Source organism: Zingiber officinale, chromosome 6A, assembly GCF_018446385.1.
Source record: "Zingiber officinale cultivar Zhangliang chromosome 6A, Zo_v1.1, whole genome shotgun sequence".
NCBI lineage: Eukaryota > Viridiplantae > Streptophyta > Magnoliopsida > Zingiberales > Zingiberaceae > Zingiber > Zingiber officinale.
Genome location: NC_055997.1, coordinates 129,456,016 through 129,475,539, shown reverse-complemented (window position 1 = coordinate 129,475,539; position 19,524 = coordinate 129,456,016). Strand labels below are relative to the sequence as shown.

The 19,524-nt window shown below is 39.7% G+C and overlaps 3 protein-coding genes and 1 non-coding gene across 4 annotated transcripts; 2 read left to right on the top strand and 2 right to left on the bottom strand.

Annotated features, from left to right (window-relative positions):
• Positions 1-3,025: 3,025 nt before the first annotated feature.
• Positions 3,026-5,094, bottom strand: LOC121995327. The gene is made up of 5 exons (XM_042549095.1): positions 4,937-5,094; positions 3,940-4,421; positions 3,655-3,841; positions 3,401-3,544; positions 3,026-3,317 (listed from the first exon to the last, which is right to left on the bottom strand). The coding sequence occupies exons 1-5, from the start codon at positions 5,092-5,094 to the stop codon at positions 3,026-3,028; spliced, it is 1,263 nt and encodes a 420-aa protein (XP_042405029.1).
• Positions 5,095-11,337: 6,243 nt separating this feature from the next.
• On the top strand, positions 11,338-14,007 carry LOC121998069 (zinc finger CCCH domain-containing protein 56-like). Its single transcript, XM_042552811.1, has 2 exons — positions 11,338-12,501; positions 13,448-14,007. Exons 1-2 carry the CDS (start codon positions 11,703-11,705, stop codon positions 13,723-13,725), a joined length of 1,077 nt encoding a protein of 358 aa, XP_042408745.1. The 5' UTR covers positions 11,338-11,702; the 3' UTR covers positions 13,726-14,007.
• A 1,003-nt stretch (positions 14,008-15,010) lies between these two features.
• Positions 15,011-15,083, top strand: TRNAK-CUU. The gene has a single exon. It is a non-coding gene; the product is annotated as a tRNA-Lys (tRNA).
• A 202-nt stretch (positions 15,084-15,285) lies between these two features.
• Positions 15,286-17,504, bottom strand: LOC121998068 (laccase-6-like). The gene is made up of 5 exons (XM_042552810.1): positions 17,342-17,504; positions 17,097-17,248; positions 16,648-17,021; positions 15,621-16,571; positions 15,286-15,533 (listed from the first exon to the last, which is right to left on the bottom strand). The coding sequence occupies exons 1-5, from the start codon at positions 17,465-17,467 to the stop codon at positions 15,403-15,405; spliced, it is 1,734 nt and encodes a 577-aa protein (XP_042408744.1). The 5' UTR covers positions 17,468-17,504; the 3' UTR covers positions 15,286-15,402.
• Between the last annotated feature and the right edge of the window lie 2,020 nt (positions 17,505-19,524).

Here is a 19,524-nt window from a genome sequence, read left to right as displayed (position 1 = left end):
ATATAGAATGCCCACTAATTAAATGAGTTACTGACAACTCACTTAATTAATATCTAGCTCCAAGAGTAGTACCACTCAACCTTATCATCATGTCGAAGTAAGTCCACCTGCAAGGTTTACATGACAATCCTTATGAGCTCATCTTGGGGGCATCATCAACTTAGATTACTAGGACACAACAACACACACTATAAATAAATCATTTCCCAACTTATCGGGCCTATTGATTTATCGAACTAAATTGCACGTTTTGATAAGTCAAAGAAATAAATACTAGATATATGTGTTTATTATTATATCAGGATTAAGAGTACACACTTCCATAATAACAAAGGTGTTGTTCTTTTATTAAGTCAGTATAAAAAGAACTTACCTTAAATAGTCCAGCTCAATACACTCTGAGTGTACTAGTGTAATTTTATAGTCAAGATAAACTAATACCAAGTTACACTACAACTATTCCAATGATTTGTTCCTATCCATCTTAATCGTGAGCAAATGTTTATAATTTATAAAGAACTAATAACATTATCTTCTGTGTGTGACACCACACACCATGTTATCTACAATATAAATTAATTGAACAACTATACTTAGCAGAAATGTAGACATTTGACCAATGTGATTCTTTATTTCAAAAATAAATATTTACAAAAAGCTAGACTTTTAGTATACACTCTAACATAAATTACATTTGATCTTGGACTTAATTACAAATTAGCTTATAATCATGGTATTAGATGCTAATATTCAATATATTCTTTGTAGGCATCAAAAGGGTCATGGACTCGATCAAATCAGACCACATTTGGGCTCAAATCTAGGGCTAAACAAGACGATCAAGCCTTGGAGCGATTTGGACCATTCATCCAAGATTAGAGCAGATCTAAGTCATCCAGTGAAGATCCAACTCATCCAACCTAATGAGGAGCAGATCTCAGGCGTAGATGAAGATCTAGAGGTTTTGATCCAGATCTGAGATGTTTCCACCATTGATTAAGATCCAAGCATTTTGGACCGTCTGATCATATTGGGAGAGGTTTAAAACCTGAGAAGCTACTGTGACTTCGTCGAGCTCGGGCGTTCGTTTCTTCCTCATGATTTCAGCACTGTTCATCGTCTTCCCCGACGCTCTCGTTCCACTTCCAGATCTGAGAATCGAATCTCTTCATCTTCGACGAGCTTACATCGATCGGGTGACCAACAATCAAGGGGTAGAGTATAATTTGAGGGTGTTCCCCGTTCGTGATCTTGATGTCCGCGAGCGTCATTCAAGCACAGTTTTGAGGGTGTTCCCCGATCTGATGCTGTCATCATCCAACTGAAGTGGTTGAGGTCGTTCCCCGTTCTTCAGAGTTTATTCCATCCTCGATTTCACCTCGCGATTTCAAGATATCCTCTATTCTTTAGCAGTTGGTGAATTCAAGTGACATCGAGCTAGTTAGGGTGTTCCCAGTAGCTTTGGACTTCTCCTAAATGAGCTAGGAGTTCAGATCTTCGTTGTTGATTGCTCGAAGGACGTTCCCAGAAGCAATTTAGTGACACAACAGAGAAGAGAGGTTTAGTTCCAAATTTGGTTGTGGAATGCAATTTATTCTTATTTTCTTTTCATTAGTTATACATTTGCTCAGATCTTTAGATCTAATAGCTTAGAGTGCAATTTATTTTCCATTTGAATTCTCTATTTTAGTTTCTTCAAACCAGTGTTAAGTTTCAATTCAAGAATTTAGAAAACCCCTTTGTTTGATTCATTGGATTTGCACTGAATTTGATGTTGCTATGATTGAGTTTAATTGTTGAACACTTAACTTAAAGTATTGCTTGTTTACCTCTGTTCATTGTTATTGTGAATGAGCTTGTGAGTTTAATTGTTGGATTTGATTGTGATTGTGAATTGAATGCTATTTTGATCTCTACAAATTTGTTTGGTGATTGAGTTTAATGGATACTGTGATTGTGAATTGTAGAGATAGAAATTGACTCATTTGATTCAATGATACATAAGAATCTGAATTTAGTTGTTGTTCACTTGATGAGATGTAAGAGAATCATGTTTAGATGAGATTGACCTTTCTGTGATTCAATTCTTGATTTTATTAGATAAGATTAATTTGTAATGTGAGTCAAAGAGAAGTACTTAGTTGACTTTGTTGATGTAAGGATATAATTTGAATCAATACTAGAATTCACACACATTTACTAGTTATACTTGGAAAAATACGATTTGGGACTCCTTACTACAACACTTATCTTAAGTTTAGTTGAGTTCCCAATATTTATTATTTTGGAGCGCCTAGTGATATGCGAAAAGGTGACTACCACCGATCTATCGTTGGAATACTTTGTTCATCAGCCTCTGATAGGTGGCTCCGACATTCTTCAGTCCAAACGGCATGACGTTATAGTAGTATGTTCCATCAGTCGTAATGAAGTTGATCTTCTTCTGGTCCTCGCGGGTGAGCGACACTTGATGGTACCCTTGGTATGCGTCGAGCATGCAGATCAGCTCACAGCTCGCTGTTGAATCCACCATCTAGTCTATCCTGAGCAGTGGATAGAACTCCTTTGGGCACGCCTTGTTTAAATCATGCAAGTTAATGCAGACCCATCATTTGTTGCCTGACTTAGAGACTAACACAACATTGGCTAGCCAACTCGGGAATTGAACTTCCCTAATATGGCCAGCCTCCAGTAGCTTCTCTACCTCCCCCCAAATGATCACGTTCTGCTCCGCACTGAAATCCCTTTTTCTTTGCTTCACCAGTCGAGCATCCGGTCGGACATGAAGCTCGTGCTGAGCCACGCTTGGGGAGATGCCGAGAAGCTCGTGTGTCGACTAGGCGAATACATCGTGATTTTGTTGAAGGCAAGCAACCAGCTCTGCCTTCTTCTCCTCCTCTAGGTCGGCGGCAATAAAGGTCGTAGCTTTCGACCAGCTTGGGTGGATCTGAACCTCCTCCTTTTCTTCGTATACCAAAGTGAGAGTCTTTTCAGTGATAGCATTTACCTCTAGCCATGGAGTCTTCTAAGCGACTTTTACCTCGATCTTAACCATCTCCACATAGCAACACCGAGAGGCCAGTTGGTCGACTTTGACCTCGCCCACCTGATCGTCCACTAGGAACTTGATCTTCTGGTAGTAAGTCGACACTACCACCCGGAACTCGTTGAGGGCTGGTCGGCCTAAGATGACGTTGTAGGCTAACAATGCGTCCACCACTATGAAGTTGGTGGTCCTAATCCTCCTCAACGACTCTTCTCCCAGTGAGATGATCAACCTTGCTTGGCTGATCGGCAAAACTTCATTGCGCTTGAATCTGTAAAGTGGGGTCACCATGGGTAGCAACTTACTTCGATCAATCTGCAGCTGATCGAACGCCTTCTTAAAAATGATGTTCACCGAATTTCCCGTGTCGACGAAAGCCCGGTGAATGGTGAGTTGGCGATCACCGCTCGAATGATCAGGGCATCATCATCCTGGATCTCTACGCCCTCCAAGTCTCTAGGACTAAAGCTGATCTCCAGTCCCTCGACCCTTTCTTTGCTGCATCCAACAGCGTGAATCTCGAGTCACCCAACATTTGATTTTCGTGCTCGGTTGGAATTGCCGTTGGTCGGCCCACCGGTGATCATGCCAATTTCTCCTCGAGCGACATTGCTTCTATTTTCTTCCTCCCGAGTGGAAGACCTGTTTCGCTCGGCTGGGATTCTGGAGGGATCAGCGTTATCCCTTCGCTGTTGTTGACGGTGCTGCTCCGCCGACCTTCTTTCGTCCTCTCTCCGCCCGATGGATCGATGTCGATCTCACCAATCAGGAGATGGGGAGTGGCGGCAATATCCTCTAGGAGTCGGTTGGCTCATGATCGATGTCAGACCATGACAATCTCGCGTGTTGTGCGTCGTCGACTGATAAAAAGAACAAAACATTAGCGTCCATACCTTGCCTCTCGACGCCTTCTGCTAAGCGGCGGACACATGTTGCACAACATGCATCCAGGCCTCCTGGTGTGGATGTGCTGCCTCCGCTTTTGGCCCCCTGGGTGGTTGGTGCCTTCTTGTCGGACGCCGCTCGGGTGCCAGTGTAGGCTCGGCCGGCGCTTCCTTCTTCCTTGTCACTTGGCCTTCTTCCACATTTATGTACTCGCTCGTTGGCCTTTCTGAGCAGGTGGTCGAAGTCCTTGAGTGGCTTCCTGATGACCGATCGGAAGAATTCTCCCTCGACGAGCCCTTGGGTGAAGACATTCATCATGGTCTTGGATGAGACCAATGGGATGTCCATAACCACCTTATTGAAGTGTTGGATGTAGGCTCGGAGTGTTTCCTTCGATCTTTGCTTCATGGAGAAGAGATTGACGCTCGTCTTCTGATAACAACGGCTGCTGGCGAATTGTTGTAAGAAGGCAGCCCGGAAGTATCTGAAGCTGCGTATATATTCGTCTAGCAGTCTTCGGAACCATCTCTGTGTCGACCCGGAGAGGGTTGTGAGGAAGACTCAACCTTCACCCCATCTGTGTACTGGTGAAGTGTGGCTGTATTGTCAAACTTATCTAGATGATCTTCTAGATCAGTCGACCTGTTGTACTCTCCGATCACCAATGGAGTATAATGTCTCGGCAAGGGGTCTTGCAAGATTTCCTCAGAGAACTATCTGTTGATCTGTTCAGGTGAAGCGGTGCCTCGGGGTTACTTGCCTTTTCGTATGTCCTGAACGGGAGCGTCATCCGAGGATGATCCCCTCTCTTGGTTCGCCTGGACTATCTTTGAGGGGATTTGGAATAGGGCGCAATGGAAGGGGATTGGCGCGGGCGGTGCTTCCCCTGGCGTGCCAGTAAACCTTCTATTTTGTCCCTATACAGAGAGATGTTCTGCTCGGTCTTCATGTCCCGCTCGTCCTGTTGTCGATGTCGTGGCCTGCGGCGCTAGCCGATCGGCTAACACCTGTTGTTGTTGCTGCTCGATCATTTTTACTGCTCGGGCTTGAACGAGCATCTCAAGCTCCTCCTGAGTGAGCGTCACGGTGGTGAATTGTTCAACATCTTCCATCTTTTCGGCTTGGATGTAGGTGATGTTCCTACAGACGATGTCAAATATCATCCTGTCCGAAAGTCAATGAGATGGATGCTCGGGATGTGGCGCTCCTGTTGACCTCCAACGGACTTCGCTCCGACTTGCAACACAAGTGGCGTCAGTACCGAGCCAAGGAAGGGGTCCCCGACGATGGTCCTCCGACGCTCAAGTCAGTCTCCGACGAAGAAGAATAATCAAAGAGCAGAGCAACAAGAACACTGTAGCGCAACAGTAAAATATCGCATACCTTCGCCAATGATTAGACCCCCCTTTATATAGAGTTCCTGTAACGTGCGTGCACGTTTCTCAAAGTGGACACACTTCCCTAAGTTTTTCCTGAAAAGACGTGTCAATAAAGTGTCATTGACACAGCACCTTAACAAGCTGAGCATATTTCTGAAGTGATAATGGAAGTTTCCACCGTACGATCTTCTACTTGATCATGCCGCTTATTGGCGGCACTAGCTCCCAAAAGAATGTTGAAAGATAGTGTGTTGTGTCTGTTAGTGGGTCGAGCGGAATAGTTGCTCGGCCAGAATTCCACTATCCACGTGCTATCTGTTGTCGGGCCGAGCAAGATAGTCGCTTGGTCGGAAGTCCACTGTTCGCATGGTCTGTTGTTGGGCCGAGTGGGATAGTCGCTCGGCCATAAGTCCGCTGTCTACATGCTCAGCTGATGCTAAATCTATTGCTAGGCCAAGCGGAGGAGCCGCTCGGCCCGGTTTCTGCATACTGCTCTTTTGTCGTCCTCTTATTTGAGCGTCGGGTGCTCGGCGCATGGCCAAGTCAAAGGTGATATCGGATCGGGCCTTTCTTTTCCCTATCAGGACATGCTCGTTTGATCGGCAAATGACTTCTAAGCGTTGACCGCCTTGACTTTGACCTTCACCGTGGCAGCGAGGTGGAACCCTTCATCATCACCGCATCAAACATGATTGATAGGATTAAATCATCAAATCAAATTAGTAATATGATTTAATAATTATTAGAATAATTTTATTATTTATTAATTAATCAATTAATCAAGTACTTATATATATTATATATTGTATCATTCTTAGAGACAAATATTAATAAGTAATAAGATTTATTATTATTTTCATATTCTTCGTTGTTCACTTTCTATTCTTCTTTTCTTCTTATATGATATCAGAGCTTTTGTCCTTCTTCACTATAACCACATACTTCTTCTTGCTGCTACCTTGAACTAAAGGGCTTGCTCCTCCTTTCTGACGTGACTCTTGTTGCTCTCCAAGCCTAGTTCCCATAGCCTAGAGCCTGCAAGTAAGAAGTTCTCACTATAGCACTGGTGGCATCCTCCTTGCAACTCGTCGATAAGGCCCCGTGAACCTCCATTACTTCCTCTAAGTGGTGATCTCTGTCTAACGCAATCGATTTTACTTTTCTAGGTAAGTTATTCTCTCTTCTTTCTTCTTCTCTATTCTTCTCTAGTTTCTCTTTTCTCTTTTTTTTTTTTTTTTGTCATTTTTTTCTTCTTATTTCTCCTTTGATTTCTTTGTGTCCCAGTTAGTTTTCTATCATTTATCTTCCTACTTCCCCTTTCCCCTTTGGCTTTGTGTTTTCTTTTTGTAGCATTGACCTTTTTTTTATCTTTTCTTATCCTATCCTCGTTACAACGTAACCCTCTCTATTTCAAAAAAAAAAAATCTTTCATTTCCAGCTAGCCTCTTATATATAAAAAAATAAACTTTCTTTTTCCGTAAGCCCACCACTTTTTCTTTTTTTTTTTTTAAAAAAAAAAAACTTCCTTCTCCAGCATGTCCTTTTACTTTTTCTTTATTTCCAAAAAAATAAAAATAATTAATTTTTTAAAATTTTTTTTAAAGAAATAACAAAGCCTTCATTAACTCTTATCTCTTGATCCTTTTGCTTTTATTTACCAAATGTATCTCAGGGTTAGGAATATTAGTATCCAATATTCTAGATGATTTGATACAAATTTTATTGGTAGACTTACAGCTTTAAGATAATTAATTATTTCATAAGCATATTCCAAAGTACTTTCATTTATGTCTATTCTTGGTAAACCATTAGGATATGTATAATTGGAAGTTATCCTTGATAATCTTAATTATCTATTCAAGGTTATCAACGAAAATCCTATTTGATTTAGATAATCGATGATTCCCGAATAATATTCCATATCCGACATGTCAGCAAATGGGGCATACGGAATCGAAAAACCTCAGAAATTTGAGATTTTTCTTGATTCCTGGGTTAACAAATTTTTTTTACACAAAATACCCTCGAATAAAAGAAAAATATGATAAAAAAAAAGAAAAATGTAAAGAAAAAAATAAAAATATAAAAAAAACAAAATAAAAAATTTTAAAAATAATAAAATGTAAAAAAACATTAAAAAATTTTAAAAATTCAAAAAATAGAAAAAACCTAAAAATAATAAAAAATATTGGAAAAATAATAATAATAGAAAAACCATAAAAAAAATAATAAAATGTAAAAAATTAAAAAAAATATATATATATATAATAGAAAAAAATTAAAAAATTTTTAAAAAACATAAAAAAATTAAAAAAAAGTGTAAAAAATTTTAAAAAAATAAAAAAACTTTAAAAAAAAATTTAAAATAAAAAAAAAGAAAATAAATAAAAATAAAAAAAAACATAAAAATAAAGAAAATGTGAAAAGGAAAAATAAAAAAAAAGGTAGAGTTTAAAAGATATATATGGTTGATTTTGTAACTAAGGATAATATAGTAAAATATTAAATTAGGTTATTCATTAAAATCTTCAAATAAACAAGTTTTTATTGCATTACCTATGTTGAACCAAACAACATTTGGTTATATTTTATTCCTCATAACCTTAGTTATGTGATTACTTGGTAATCACATAACCAAAGTTATACATGATAACTTGAACCAAACGCACCCTTAGAGTTTTCATCTACTGAATGATATATTGACAGTAGAGTAACTCATCATCTCACATCAAATTATAATATTTTCACAGAAGTAATGTCTTAATATGGTTCAGATACAATACAAGTAGGCAATGACTCAGGTTTATAAATTGCTAATCTTGGAAACACATATATTCATTTATCTAATCGTACTTTTCACATGCGCAATAGTTTTCATGTTCCATCTATTACTAAAAATTTACTCTCCACACGTCAGTTTTATCTTGATAAGAATATCCTTTTTGAATTTCATCATAATAATTATCTTATAAAAGATCGAGGAACAAGTACTACCTTGTTTTATGGGGGAATAAAAATGATATTTATTATCTTCAAAGCATCTTCAATCTCTCATCCAGATATAGGTGACGCCTTCTAGATGTCACCTAACATTGTCGGAAGTGATGACATCCTAGGTCATACTCTGGAGCTTTCTAGTAACTCTCCTATACCATCGGAATCGCCTCAAGTTACTGCTCCAATCTCAAAAGCCTCACCAGTAGAAGATAATATGTTTTCTAGCTCTAGATCCTCCGATAATACAAGTCCGTCAACAAAATCATCATGTTAGCCTACTTCCTCATCACTATCAACAAGTGATTCAGATGATAATACTCCTTGTCTTATGCTTCCCTTAAGTGACATATATGCACGATGCCCACTAATGACAACTTGACATTCCCTTCCATAAGCTCTAGTGGTCTCTTCAAAATTTATTGAACCAACTTATTTTACATAAGCAAACAAGGATCTGAATTGGCGTAGTGTAGTGGTTACAAAATTTGATGCACTTCTTTACAATGGAACATAGAGTCTAGTTTTGTACACTCCCTCCATGAATGTTATGGGCTCTAAATGGATATTCCATCTTAAGCATTGAACTGATGGTTCTCTTAAACGACACAAAATCATACTTGTAGCTAAAGAATTTAGTCAATAACCAGGTATTGACTTTAATGACACATTTACCCTAGTCATCAAAATTACATTTGTCAGATTATTGTTATCGATAGCTATTAGTTCTAATTAGCCTATACGACAATTAGACATTTCAAATGCATTTTTTCATAATCATCCTGAGGAAACTACATTTATGGTGCAACCACCTGAGTTCATTCATCCATAATTTTTATCTCATGTTTGTCAACTCTAGAAATCCTTATAAGATTTTTGACAAACTCCTCGTGCATGGTTTCTTCGATTATCTAATTAGTTACAAACTTAAGAATTTTCTGGATCAAAGACTGATACATCTCTATTCCACAAATATAATGACGAATCTATAATATTTTTTTCTTATTTATATGGATGATATTCTAATAACTTACAATGATCACAAGGGTATTACAACTTTATTAAGTTTTCTTAATAAAAAATTTCCTACTTGAGATTTAGGTAATACTTATTTTTTTGGTATTGAACTTATTCTATATAAGAAAGACTATCTTCTCTCTCAGAGCAAATACATTACTGGATTTCTCTAAAGAGTCAAAATAGATGGAGCACGTCCAATTTCTATTCCAATTGCTATAAACAACTCTATAAGTTCATCCTCTCCTACTTTGTCTTATCTACATATTTATTGAAGCATTGTTGGAGCCTTACAATATGTCATTATCACACTATCTGATATTGCCTTTGTAATAAATCGTGCTTGTCAATTTATGAATGGTCCAATTGAGTAAAATTGGGATAATGTAAAAGAATATTTCCCTATCTCAAAGGTATTCTCTCTTTATGTTGATGACATGATTATCACAAGGGATGATTTAAGTAGAATAGAAGAGTTGAAATTATATTTGGCTCGTGAGTTTGATATGAAAGATTTGGGTCTTCTGCGTTATTTTTTGGGACTTAAAGTAACTTATTCTCCTTGTGGCTATTTTCTCTTGCAATCCAAATATATTGGTAACATTCTGGAGCAAGTTCATTTATTCGACACTTACAATGTTGATACTCTGCTTAAAGTTAATGCTCAGTACTCTTCTATTGATGGTGTTCCCTTGTTAGATCCACCTTTATATCATACTCTAGTTGGCAGTCTAGTATATTTTACCATCACTAAATCTGACATTGCTTATGATGTACATATTGTCAGCCAGTTTGATACTTCTCCCACCTCAGTACATTACGGAGTTATGCTTCGTATTCATCGATATCTTCGAGCTATCGAGTTTTATAGTCTTCTTTATCCTTCTACTTCTACCTTAGAGTTGTGCATCTATTCAGATGCAAATTGGGGTGGTGATTCTACAGATCGTAAGTCTACCACAAGATTTTGCATTTTCTTATGAGATTCTCTTATCTCTTGGAAGAGTAAAAAGTAAGATGTTATCTCGTTCTTCTACCGAAGCATAATATCGTGGTATGACCTTTACTACTGTTGAAATTGTTTAGTTACGTTGACTACTTGTTGATATGGGTATTTTTCTCTAGAACCCTACCCCTATGCATTATGACAACTCTAATGTTATTCAAATTACTTACAATTCTATCTTTCTTGGGCGCACCAAACATATCGAGATTGATTGTCATTTCACTCGTTATCACTATTAGAATGACATCATCATTTTTCCATTTATCTCATCTTCCATGCAAATTGCAGACTTGCTCACCAAGACACATTCCACTGCACGGTTTTAATTTCTGGTTAACAAACTTTCAATGTTTTCTGTTAGTACATCGTGAGTTTGAGGGAGGATGTTAGTATATGATAAATTATTATAATATAAGGGTAGATTAGTCTTTTGTTATTACTTTATTGTCTATTTATATTTTCTTTTCCTTTGTAAACCTAAGTTTTTGAAATACAATTCGCTAGCCTTCTTTTGCGACTACCTCTTTCTCTCCATCTCTTTGTATTGCCTTTTACACTCTATTTGCATTTTTTACTTTATTCACATATGGCAACAATGATGATGATGATTGTAGCGACTTGTGGGAATTTAGGATTTTCAAGAGGGATTTAACATTTAGGGGTGACGATGATGGAAACTAGAGGGATTTAGGGTTTCATAAAGAGATTTTAAGATTTAAGGATATAAGTAGGTTCCAGGGAAGAAATGCATGGAAGAAAAGGGAACAAATTTCTTTATATATATAAATTGATTATTTTCACTCTTATATATATATATATATGTAATTCTCATCTTTTATATATATATATATATATATATATATCGTGCATGTAGAGTTGTGTGTACATATACATTTTTTTTACGATAAATTGAGAATTAATGATTTTTTTTTTTTTTTGTAGGTAGTGGATTTGTGAAACATATAATCCATCGATTTTGCAATATTGCACGTGTTTTTTTTAATAAGGAAAAGCCTTAGGTTCATTTTTGTTATCAGTCAAAATGGAAATTTCTCTTCCAATAAAAGAAATAAAAAAAATGAGCCACAGCTCGCGTGGCTTTCTTTTTACAGGCCTCCCGCTAGGGTTTCGAAGCGCCCCTTCCCTTTCTCGGAATCCTTCTCCGTAAGTCTCCTAATCGGGCTCCTCCCTTGTTAGATTTCTCCAATTCCAGTATTTCCCAGCCCTGTAAATGGCGATCCTTTGGTGGATTCATTGACGAATCCTTTTCACTTCTCACTCGCGGAGTTTCTTTTCTTTTTTTTTTTTTTTTTTGACTCTGGTGGTCGAAAGTTGCAATATTGACCTGTGTATCATTGGGATCTTGCTTGTATCGATGGATTACGGCGGAGGAAGTTCTTATCCTGGAAGCAGTGCTATAGCCATCATCCCGGACGCATCCGGCCCTCCCGGCCACGATTCTTGGCCCCCGGCGGGGAGTGACCAGCTCATGTGGGCGACGGACGAGGACTACCGTGCTTGGGGCGGCGATCTGTTGGCTGACACCGGTTCCAACTCTGCATACGACGGTCGCCAGTCCCAGTCTCGAGCTGGCAGCGAGCAGCCTCCCAGCAAGCGATCTCGGAACGGGGATTCACAAGGTGGTAATAGGAATAACAGCTCGAAAGCCATTGGGAAAATGTTCTTCAAGACCAAGCTTTGCTGTAAGTTCCGCGCGGGGACCTGCCCTTATATCACAAACTGTAATTTTGCCCATGGGATTGAGGAGCTTCGGAAGCCACCTCCCAACTGGCAGGAGATTGTGGCGGCTCATGAGGAGGGTTCGGAGCCGCCCCTTCCCATAGAGGAACGCCAGATTCCCACCATTAGTTCGTCAATTGTAATAGGGGAGTCGGAGAGATCATATAAAGGAAGGCGCTGTAAGAAGTTCTATACTGAAGAGGGCTGCCCTTACGGGGATAGTTGCACTTTCATACATGATGAACAATCTAAGGCCCGTGAGAGTGTTGCTATAAGTCTGTCTCCATCAGTTGGAGGTGGTGCTCAATATGGGGGAGGAGCAGCTGCAGCAGTACAAAAGCCTTCAAATTGGAAGACGAGGATCTGTAACAAGTGGGAGATGACAGGATATTGCCCGTTTGGCAGTAAGTGTCACTTTGCTCATGGTGCAGAAGGTATGCCAATTTATTTTTTTTCTGCTAATTTCATCTGTTTTGAAAGTTACTCAATTCAGTTGTTTCTGTTCCTTTCTCATCTATCACTACATTAAGCTATGGTAGAAATGTAGATAAGATATTCAATGACTGCTTTTATTCCTTGATTATTACAATTGCATTAACTTTCTATTCTTGTTCAACGAATTCCTAATCCTAGGCCATATACTTGCTTACATTTACAAAAAGAAGCATGCAACCGATCTGTATGCTAATTCAGCGACATATTTATGTTGTAATTTCTGTTAACTAAGCTTTAGTTCTACCAACGACTTTAAATTCAAAGGGTTTTTTTTTTGTTTTTGTTTGACTTATCATTAAGTTCATATATGCTCCTGACACGCAATATTTGCAGCCAATAAATCTGTATTATATGTTTGTGGTGCAAATCTTAATTTAAACCAGTCACTTGTGCAACATTGTCAAGTGCATGCTTTAGAATGTCTATCTAGAGAATGGAACATTATCCATAACTGAAATAAACATACGTGACTATGGACCAAATATCACTTGAATTAAAAACACCCAGACCAAATCTGTAATTCAAACCGGAGCCTGCTTGTGTTGTTGTGAAACATTTTCGAGTGCATGCTTTAGAATGTCTATTAGAGTATTGAACACTATGCATAACTGAAACAAACATAAGTGACTATGGACCAAATATCGGTTGAATTGAAAGCACCTATATGTGTGAATATTTTAGGAGACTAATTTCCTATATTCATTCTGAATGTATGAGGTGCCTAATTGGTCATGTTTTCCTTAATATTGGTCATACTGTTTGATAACGTAACAACATTAACAGTTTTCCTGTACATTTTTGCTGTCCCTTTTTTCCATCTCAGTTTATACTGCGATCTTGACAGCAATTTGCTCTTTTCATTCATACATAATTCCATGAACACAGAATTACATCGATATGGTGGGGGGCTTATGGACACGGAAGGCAGAGATGTCTCATCTACTCCAGACACAAAGCAAGCCGGGCCATTAGCTAAGGCCACAACAGATGCATCCCTAGTTTCAAATGTTTCAGTTCCCCATGCAGACATATATCACATTAGTGCGCCTTCACAGAGATCTGCTACTGCCCTCCAGAGGCAAGGACAGAGATCAGCTGAGAAATGGAAAGGCCCGGACAAGATTAGTAAGATTTATGGAGATTGGATCGACGACATTGAATAGAACCTCGAACTTCTTAGATTCGCCAATATGCCTGCTAATCATAATTGCACGTTCCAACTAGATACTGGCGCACCATAAAGGTCATTTTCCTTATTTGTTGCTTAAGAGTTGTGCAATCCTGAATTATGTTATCTTTTGACATGGCTAAAAATTTGCAATGGTCGACTTTTTGAGTTTTCTTTCTGCTACTTCCTGAGGGAGCAGATATATGCCAAAACTCTTTCAGCTCCAAACAAAAGTGGAGCACTGTTTTCAATAATAATACTTATCTTTAATCTGTTACTGAGCAGGTTCTGCAAGTCTTTTATTTCCATAGATGATGTGTTGCGGATGTTTGATCTTGTTAACGAATCGTCTCCCCATTTAAGCATCTGATGCTGTTTCATTAGCCTTTCAGTTTGCATGTTCATGAAGTTAGAAAATTTTCACATTAACTTTGGTCCATCGACAGACCTTAGCGAAGCTATTTATTTGTTTCAGACTAATGTTTCTCTTGTAGCTGTTCCCGTGAAAGGATGAAATATATTTCTTGTGTTCTGATTTTGATGCAAAGATATATGATGGATGGTGATCAAAAAGTCTGCAAGTAGGTTTGAAGTCCAGAGCAGATGAGTCGATTGTGATGGTAATTTTTTTGCTCCTCTTGCATGGATTGTGATGACAATTTTGTCTCGATTTAGATGTAAACTACGTTTGCCTATTTTTATCAAATAACGCTCATGTATATTCATTTTTTTTTATCAAATCTCTCTCATGATGTTTTTTGTTGTATCGCAATTCAATTTTATTTTTTCTCATATGATCCTTGGTTTACACCTTCCCAACTCAACCTACAAGTTGTAGTTCAACTTACGGCATGAATGGTGTGGTGCAAAATTGAAAAAAAAAAAATCAATAACTTAAAATGAGTAAATTGGAATCTCTGAACATTTTTTTTGTATAAATTTTTATTTCCTTTTCTATAAATTAATTTGTGAAACAGCATTAAAGATTAGCCAATTGGAACTTGATCTAACCAATCAGCTTGGTCGGCCCCATACTGCCGAATAGGTTGGTTCTACTTACTTTACCCACATCTAACCATCCAATTTAATTATCTAACTTGCATGGTGCATTCAATTTGCATGTTTTGAATAATTTGTTTGATTCACTTAATTTAATCAACTTGTTTATTTAGACGTGGACAAAGACGGAAAAGAAATAGATTCGTTGCTAGAGTAGGTATTTTCATTTTGTGGTTGTAAATAATAATATTAAATCATATTATTCTTGGCAGATAGCAGATGCCCGTCTAGCTCAGTTGGTAGAGCGCAAGGCTCTTAACCTTGTGGTCGTGGGTTCGAGCCCCACGGTGGGCGGTTTGTGTTTTTTAAATAAAAAAACAATGAGGAGAAGAATGACTCAGTTGAGCCCAACAACTTGTGCTCAACGATAGCCTCTTCACACCTTGGAGACTTCTATCCTCTTAACTAACCATGCTATTTTGATATACGAGTCCCTGTCTCATGTTATACCAATCCACTTGAATTAATGGACAACGTTCCCAATCAGTAACACAGATATACAATAATCAATCAGACAAAAATTTGATTATTTACCATTAATTCTTTCTTTAAAATTGTAAGGAAACATGATACACACAACAATTTTGATTCTTCAATGATATATCAAATATTTTTAACATCTGGGCAAATCAGCTGGAGGATGCGGAAGAGTCTCCAGGGGCCCCTCCCCGTTCTTCACGATAAACGCCATCGACAATCCCCACGTCAAGTGCACATCAAAATGGCAGTGCATAAACCACACCCCTGCGAGTAATTTAAACACGATTAATGGCTAATTAAGCCTTCGAATTTTTCTATGTAATTAACCAAGTAATTAGTGTATATATATACCTGGATTGTCGGCCACGAATCTAATGGCTGCCCATCCTCCGACAGGGACGGCGATGGTGTTCATGTAGGGCGGATCCACCAAGTTGAACTTGGCCGTCATGGGGTTGTAATTCCCTATTCCGTATCCCACCACGTAGAAGCTGTAGCCATGGAGGTGGATGGGGTGGTTCTCGGTGGTCACGATCCCTGTATCCTGGAACACGATCTGCACTCGGCTGCCGTACTCCAGCACGCGCACCTTCGTCCCGATCAGCGACTGCGTGTCGTTGGGGACGTTGTTGGGCGCGCCGTTGACGAAGTCATACGTCTTCAACGGCACGCCGGGGAAGTCGTCGGTGTAGTAGCCGTGGATTTTGTTGTAGTAGGCCCCCAAGAGCGACACGCTGGACCTCACGAAGCTGACGTTGTTCATGGACGCGGCGAAGACGCCGCCGCCGGGGCCCCGGCAGCTCTTGTTGGGGTGCTTCGAGTGGCACTTCTCCACGTTGAGCCCGACGGTGATGAAGAGGTTGGCGTCGATCTCCAGCGGGATTTTGGCTGCGGCCTCGAGCCCGCGGAGCAAGTGGAGGTTGGTGTTCGCGATGAGGCTGTCGTTGTAGACTGGGAGCAGGGCCGGGAGGCTGAACTCGCCGTTGAGCTCCTCGGCGCCGGTGTACTGGAAGTGCGCGACGGCGGAGATGTTCTGGAAGGAGATGTTTTTTCCGGACATGTAGGGCCCCAGCGCCATATCGTAGGTGTCGATCTTCTGGTCGGCCTCCACCAGGACGTTGATGGTTTGCCCCGGCGCGATCATGAGGCGGTCCACGGTGAAGGGCTTGGTGTAGTCGGCGTCGGCCTCCACGATGGTCATCTTGTGGCCGGCGATGCCGAAGAAGTGCTCCATGTTAAGGGACGCGCCTATTAGCCGGAGCAGATATGTTTTACCAGGGATAACGTCGATCTTATACACATCTGGATTTTAAGAACCACTCAATAATCAAGCATTGTACTAAACAGAGTAAGAGCAGAGCAGAGCATTGATGTGTACCAGTGGAAGAGCAGTTGTAGAGAGGCCCAGGGTGGCCGTTGATGATGAATGCGTTGGGCGGCGGTGGGCCGCCGCCGCTGGCCATCACCTCTCTCTGCAGCTTCAGTATGTTCTTGTGCCAGTACTCCCCAAAGACGAGAGTGTGCTCCTCGTAAGGATTGGGAAAGGGATAAGGGACGCCGGACTTGGGGTAGATGATGAGAGGGCCGTGGACGGTGGCGCGGAGCCAGGAGAGGTGGGCGTGCCAGAACAGAGTCCCCCTCTGCTGGATCAACGTGAACTCGTACGTGTAGGTCTGACCCGGCTGAATCGGGCACTGAGTGATATAGGCAGGCCCATCGGACCAGCAAGTCAACCTTTGTCTCACCCCATGCCTGCCGTTGACATCAACACCGTCGTCAAAGTCAAAACCGTCAATAAAGATGAGCATGCAAAGAGGCATTTCTAACCAGTGGATGGTGACGTTGTAGGGGCTCTCATTGGTGACCTTGACGATGACCCGATCGTCTTCCTGAGCAGTGATGGCCGGCCCTGGAAACAATCCGTTGACGGTCACGATCTCCTTGCTCTTGCAAAGCTTCGTCACCCTCGTCGTTTGCACCTACCCACAAGAAACAAGTCACCCACTGATCTGTAAGTTAACCAACTACCGAACGGAAATTAACAGAGAGCTAGGCAAGGGAGGAACAGAGACCTTGAAGTCATAGAACCTGGTGCTTCCTCCAACAGGCCACGCGGGGTGGGCCATGACAAATGGCACAACGAAGAAACATGACAGCAAAAAGCATAGCAAGGAAGGAGGAGAAGAAGAAGATGCCATCTTCCACTCGATGCCAATGCACAAGAAAGATGACAATCTTTATATACACACAGGAGAAGTTTTAATTAAATCTGTGGGGAGTAGGAAGAGCAGGTCTCATGATTCCTCCCAACAACTTGATTACGTATTATGATAACCTATCAGAGAGGTTGCTATTCGACTTCATCATTGACCACGTAAAGATATGCCTGGCTGCATGATGATATGTAAGAGAATAGAAGACGAACTAATTTCCACCTGCTTAATAGACCTACCAAAACTTCTTGAAAGGAACAAGGCCTGAGCAAAATCATGTTCATCTTCCTTTCACACTGCATGAACCAACTGGAAAATGGCCAATAGATTTATATATATTTCCCTGTGAAAAGATATATAAAACAGCACCAATGATTCTTACTTTCTACCTACTTCTCGTCTGTCTTTTTTCCCCTCCTTTTGTTCCAGCCATTGCAGGGGAGGCATCATGTTCATCAATGCAGCCCGTGCTCGAAGAGAGACCAAGAACAGAGCCTCGTAAAAAGTATTACAGAGTTTTGCTGATTACAGTTACGAAACTAATTAGTTGTCTAAATTAGGATGGATAAAGAATTATGTTTGTATACATTTATGTGATCCTTTGTTTTTCCCCTTCTTGCAACAAAAGGACAATTATTTGTTAGTTAACAACTGCTGGTTAAATTAATAGCTAAAGGTCAGACAAATAGGTAGACGAATTAAACAATATCTAACACAGCACCACTTGTCAACGAGGCAGTTGACCTAAACTTTAGTGAGGGCACCTAATGAACAATTACTCAAATAATGGTGAAAGTGCCAGCAGTTTGTTCGTTGATTAAGCGAAAGTCAGGCCCTGTGATGTGGCGTTTAACTAAAACTTGATAATATTCGCAAGAAATATATGACACGCATCAAATGTCAGTGATACGTACGTGCTTATTCTTAAGTAAGAAATGATCTTGATCCTGTAAGAGCTAGAAGGTATCAACTAAGAGTCCGTTTACTTGATGAAAAACATTTGACAAAGAACCTGTAAAAGAAAGATTCTGTAATAAGAAGATAATTGCCGTTACCAAATATCATAAGCTAGAAACGCAAGCAAACGAGGGGGTTAACTTACTTTCCAGACCTGTAGCCAAATGAGTATATTCATGGATGGGGCATCGTGATCACAGAGACATATTTAAGCAGCTGCGATTAACGAAGTACAGTGTACTAACATGTCTATCAACAAGGCACAAGTACAGGATCCAAACCTTGTAATTATTTTGTTCATTTATTATTGCTGCAACAAGTGGAACCGACAAGATGGAGCATGATTAGATATGATTAAGCGTATTAATTAATCTTCGAATTTTTAGAATCGGGCTTAATTTTTTATTTCAACAATTGGACTTTTCTATTGGGCTTGGGCTTATACTACAAATACCGGGCCCAACTTTTAAAGCTTAGATTTTGTAGTAGGATCTTTTGAATATTTAACCCTCCTTTTTTGTTTTTGTTTTTTTTTTTTTTGGAATTGTGTAACTGTCCTAAATAAGTTAACAGTGCCTCTAGTGGATTCAATCTAGTCGTTTTACTGACAAATAAAAACATTTTTGTGGGCTAGATTTGACTTTTGGGCGATATTTTCAGCAACATATGTGCAAGTGATGTTAGGTGAGATGTAGATTGGAGTGTAGTTAGATCTCAGCAGGCACATTGGATGGCTGTTCATTTGGCAAATCGATCAGAGGGGACAAGTTGAAGTGGTGGTGGGGAAGAAGAAGAAAGGAGCACAGGATCATATGGGCAATGGCGGTCAACTCCTCTATCGAACCATGTCTGTCCTTCACCTGGTAACCCTTCTTCTTCTTCTTCAAACACAATTAAAGTTCTCTCGTACAGACTTAGAATATATATGAAGGCATGCACGTTAATTATATTCTTCTTAACTCCTACTGATCATTAACCGTAAGGACAAGACAATGATGAAACCCATCAACTCTTTGTTTTTCTTAAACAAAACATTCAAACCTGCTAAAATGCGCCGACCATGTAATTAAGGAGGAGTTGGGACC

Excerpts from the sequence above, each read along its gene's own strand:
- LOC121995327 (XM_042549095.1), bottom strand. The coding sequence starts at position 5,094 with ATGATATTTGACATCGTCTGTAGGAACATCACCTACATCCAAGCCGAA. Across the intron at positions 3,842-3,939 it reads AGAAGGCGTCGAGAGGCAAG|AGGATATTGCCGCCACTCCC; the intron begins GTATGGACGCTA and ends ACCGACTCCTAG. Across the intron at positions 3,318-3,400 it reads TCGTCGACACGGGAAATTCG|ATTCAAGCGCAATGAAGTTT; the intron begins GTGAACATCATT and ends CCCACTTTACAG.
- LOC121998069 (XM_042552811.1), top strand. The coding sequence starts at position 11,703 with ATGGATTACGGCGGAGGAAGTTCTTATCCTGGAAGCAGTGCTATAGCC. Across the intron at positions 12,502-13,447 it reads CTTTGCTCATGGTGCAGAAG|AATTACATCGATATGGTGGG; the intron begins GTATGCCAATTT and ends CCATGAACACAG.
- LOC121998068 (XM_042552810.1), bottom strand. The coding sequence starts at position 17,467 with ATGGCATCTTCTTCTTCTCCTCCTTCCTTGCTATGCTTTTTGCTGTCA. Across the intron at positions 17,249-17,341 it reads CCAGGTTCTATGACTTCAAG|GTGCAAACGACGAGGGTGAC; the intron begins GTCTCTGTTCCT and ends TCTTGTGGGTAG. Across the intron at positions 16,572-16,647 it reads CTACAACTGCTCTTCCACTG|ATGTGTATAAGATCGACGTT; the intron begins GTACACATCAAT and ends CTTAAAATCCAG.